Source organism: Entamoeba dispar, genomic scaffold, assembly GCF_000209125.1.
Source record: "Entamoeba dispar SAW760 scf_1105229458849 genomic scaffold, whole genome shotgun sequence".
NCBI classification, from domain to species: Eukaryota; Evosea; order Mastigamoebida; family Endamoebidae; genus Entamoeba; species Entamoeba dispar.
The window spans coordinates 1-2,074 of record NW_001853398.1 but is presented as its reverse complement, the minus strand read 5'-3'; the positions used below and the strand labels follow the sequence as shown (position 1 = coordinate 2,074).

The 2,074-nt window shown below is 25.7% G+C and overlaps 1 protein-coding gene across 1 annotated transcript, besides 6 other annotated features; it reads left to right on the top strand.

Annotated features, from left to right (window-relative positions):
- Positions 1-9: 9 nt before the first annotated feature.
- On the top strand, positions 10-755 carry EDI_230980 (uncharacterized protein; the record flags this gene model as incomplete). The annotated part of the gene is made up of 3 exons (XM_001735032.1): positions 10-113; positions 153-252; positions 288-755. 3 exons carry the CDS (start codon positions 10-12, stop codon positions 753-755), a joined length of 672 nt encoding a protein of 223 aa, XP_001735084.1.
- Positions 493-530: a microsatellite.
- Positions 533-705: a microsatellite.
- A 156-nt stretch (positions 756-911) lies between the features above and the next one.
- Positions 912-1,013: a microsatellite.
- Positions 1,014-1,503: 490 nt separating this feature from the next.
- Positions 1,504-1,541: a microsatellite.
- Positions 1,542-1,543: 2 nt separating this feature from the next.
- Positions 1,544-1,716: a microsatellite.
- Positions 1,717-1,922: 206 nt separating this feature from the next.
- Positions 1,923-2,024: a microsatellite.
- The last annotated feature ends 50 nt before the right edge of the window (positions 2,025-2,074 follow it).

Here is a 2,074-nt window from a genome sequence, read left to right as displayed (position 1 = left end):
TAACCTTTTATGTTCTATTATTCTTACTCTATCTTTATCCTATATAGACTTTCTATTTTATCTTTATATTATTCCTATAGTGTTACCCTATTCTATTCTTATATTCTTATAGAGTTATACCTTTATATGACTATATGACTATAGTGTTATAGTGTTATACCTTTATACCTTTATACTATTCTATTCCTCTTATACCTTTATACCTATATAGAGTTATACCTTTATACCTTTATACCTTTATACCTTTATAGTGTTTTTATTCTTTGATTTTATTATATGACAACCAGCAAGAGTGGCCGAGTGGTCCAAGGCGGCAGTTTAAGGTACTGTTCTCTTCGGAGGCGTGGGTTCGAACCCCACCTCTTGCATTTTACTATATTCTATCTTTATGTACCCTTTTATATCTATATATATGTCACTTATCACTTTATAACTTATGTTATATATTAAACTTTATCATTTCTACTTTTCTACTTTTCTACTTTATTCCTTTATATCTATATCTATATATATATTTATATATCTATATAACTTTATACCTTTATTATTTTATTATACCTTATCTTTTATTTATATTTATTCTTCCTTATATATATATATATTCCTTCTTTTATATATATTACACCTTTTATATATATTACACCTTTTATATATATATATTCCAACTTTTTATATTTATTTATTTCAACTTTTTATATATATATTACACCTTTTTTTTATATTATATATACCTCCATCCTTGGAAGGCCTCTTAGCATAGATGGCAGTGCGTTCCCCTAGTAAGGGAAAGGTCGTGGGTTCGATTCCCGCAGAGGCCTTACACTTTTTATGCCTCCTATAATCTATATGTTTACTTATATCTTATATCTTATATCTTATATCTTACATCTTACATCTTACATCTTAGTTCTTATCTTTATATCTATATATACATCTAGATACTTTTCTATTCTTATTTCTAGATCCTTTTCTATCTATATATTCATATATGTGTAAATGTTTAGATATCTATAACCTTTTATGTTCTATTATTCTTACTCTATCTTTATCCTATATAGACTTTCTATTTTATCTTTATATTATTCCTATAGTGTTACCCTATTCTATTCTTATATTCTTATAGAGTTATACCTTTATATGACTATATGACTATAGTGTTATAGTGTTATACCTTTATACCTTTATACTATTCTATTCCTCTTATACCTTTATACCTATATAGAGTTATACCTTTATACCTTTATACCTTTATACCTTTATAGTGTTTTTATTCTTTGATTTTATTATATGACAACCAGCAAGAGTGGCCGAGTGGTCCAAGGCGGCAGTTTAAGGTACTGTTCTCTTCGGAGGCGTGGGTTCGAACCCCACCTCTTGCATTTTACTATATTCTATCTTTATGTACCCTTTTATATCTATATATATGTCACTTATCACTTTATAACTTATGTTATATATTAAACTTTATCATTTCTACTTTTCTACTTTTCTACTTTATTCCTTTATATCTATATCTATATATATATTTATATATCTATATAACTTTATACCTTTATTATTTTATTATACCTTATCTTTTATTTATATTTATTCTTCCTTATATATATATATATTCCTTCTTTTATATATATTACACCTTTTATATATATTACACCTTTTATATATATATATTCCAACTTTTTATATTTATTTATTTCAACTTTTTATATATATATTACACCTTTTTTTTATATTATATATACCTCCATCCTTGGAAGGCCTCTTAGCATAGATGGCAGTGCGTTCCCCTAGTAAGGGAAAGGTCGTGGGTTCGATTCCCGCAGAGGCCTTACACTTTTTATGCCTCCTATAATCTATATGTTTACTTATATCTTATATCTTATATCTTATATCTTACATCTTACATCTTACATCTTAGTTCTTATCTTTATATCTATATATACATCTAGATACTTTTCTATTCTTATTTCTAGATCCTTTTCTATCTATATATTCATATATGTGTAAATGTTTAGATATCTATAACCTTTTATGTTCTATTATTCTTACTCTATCTTTATCCTATATAGACTTT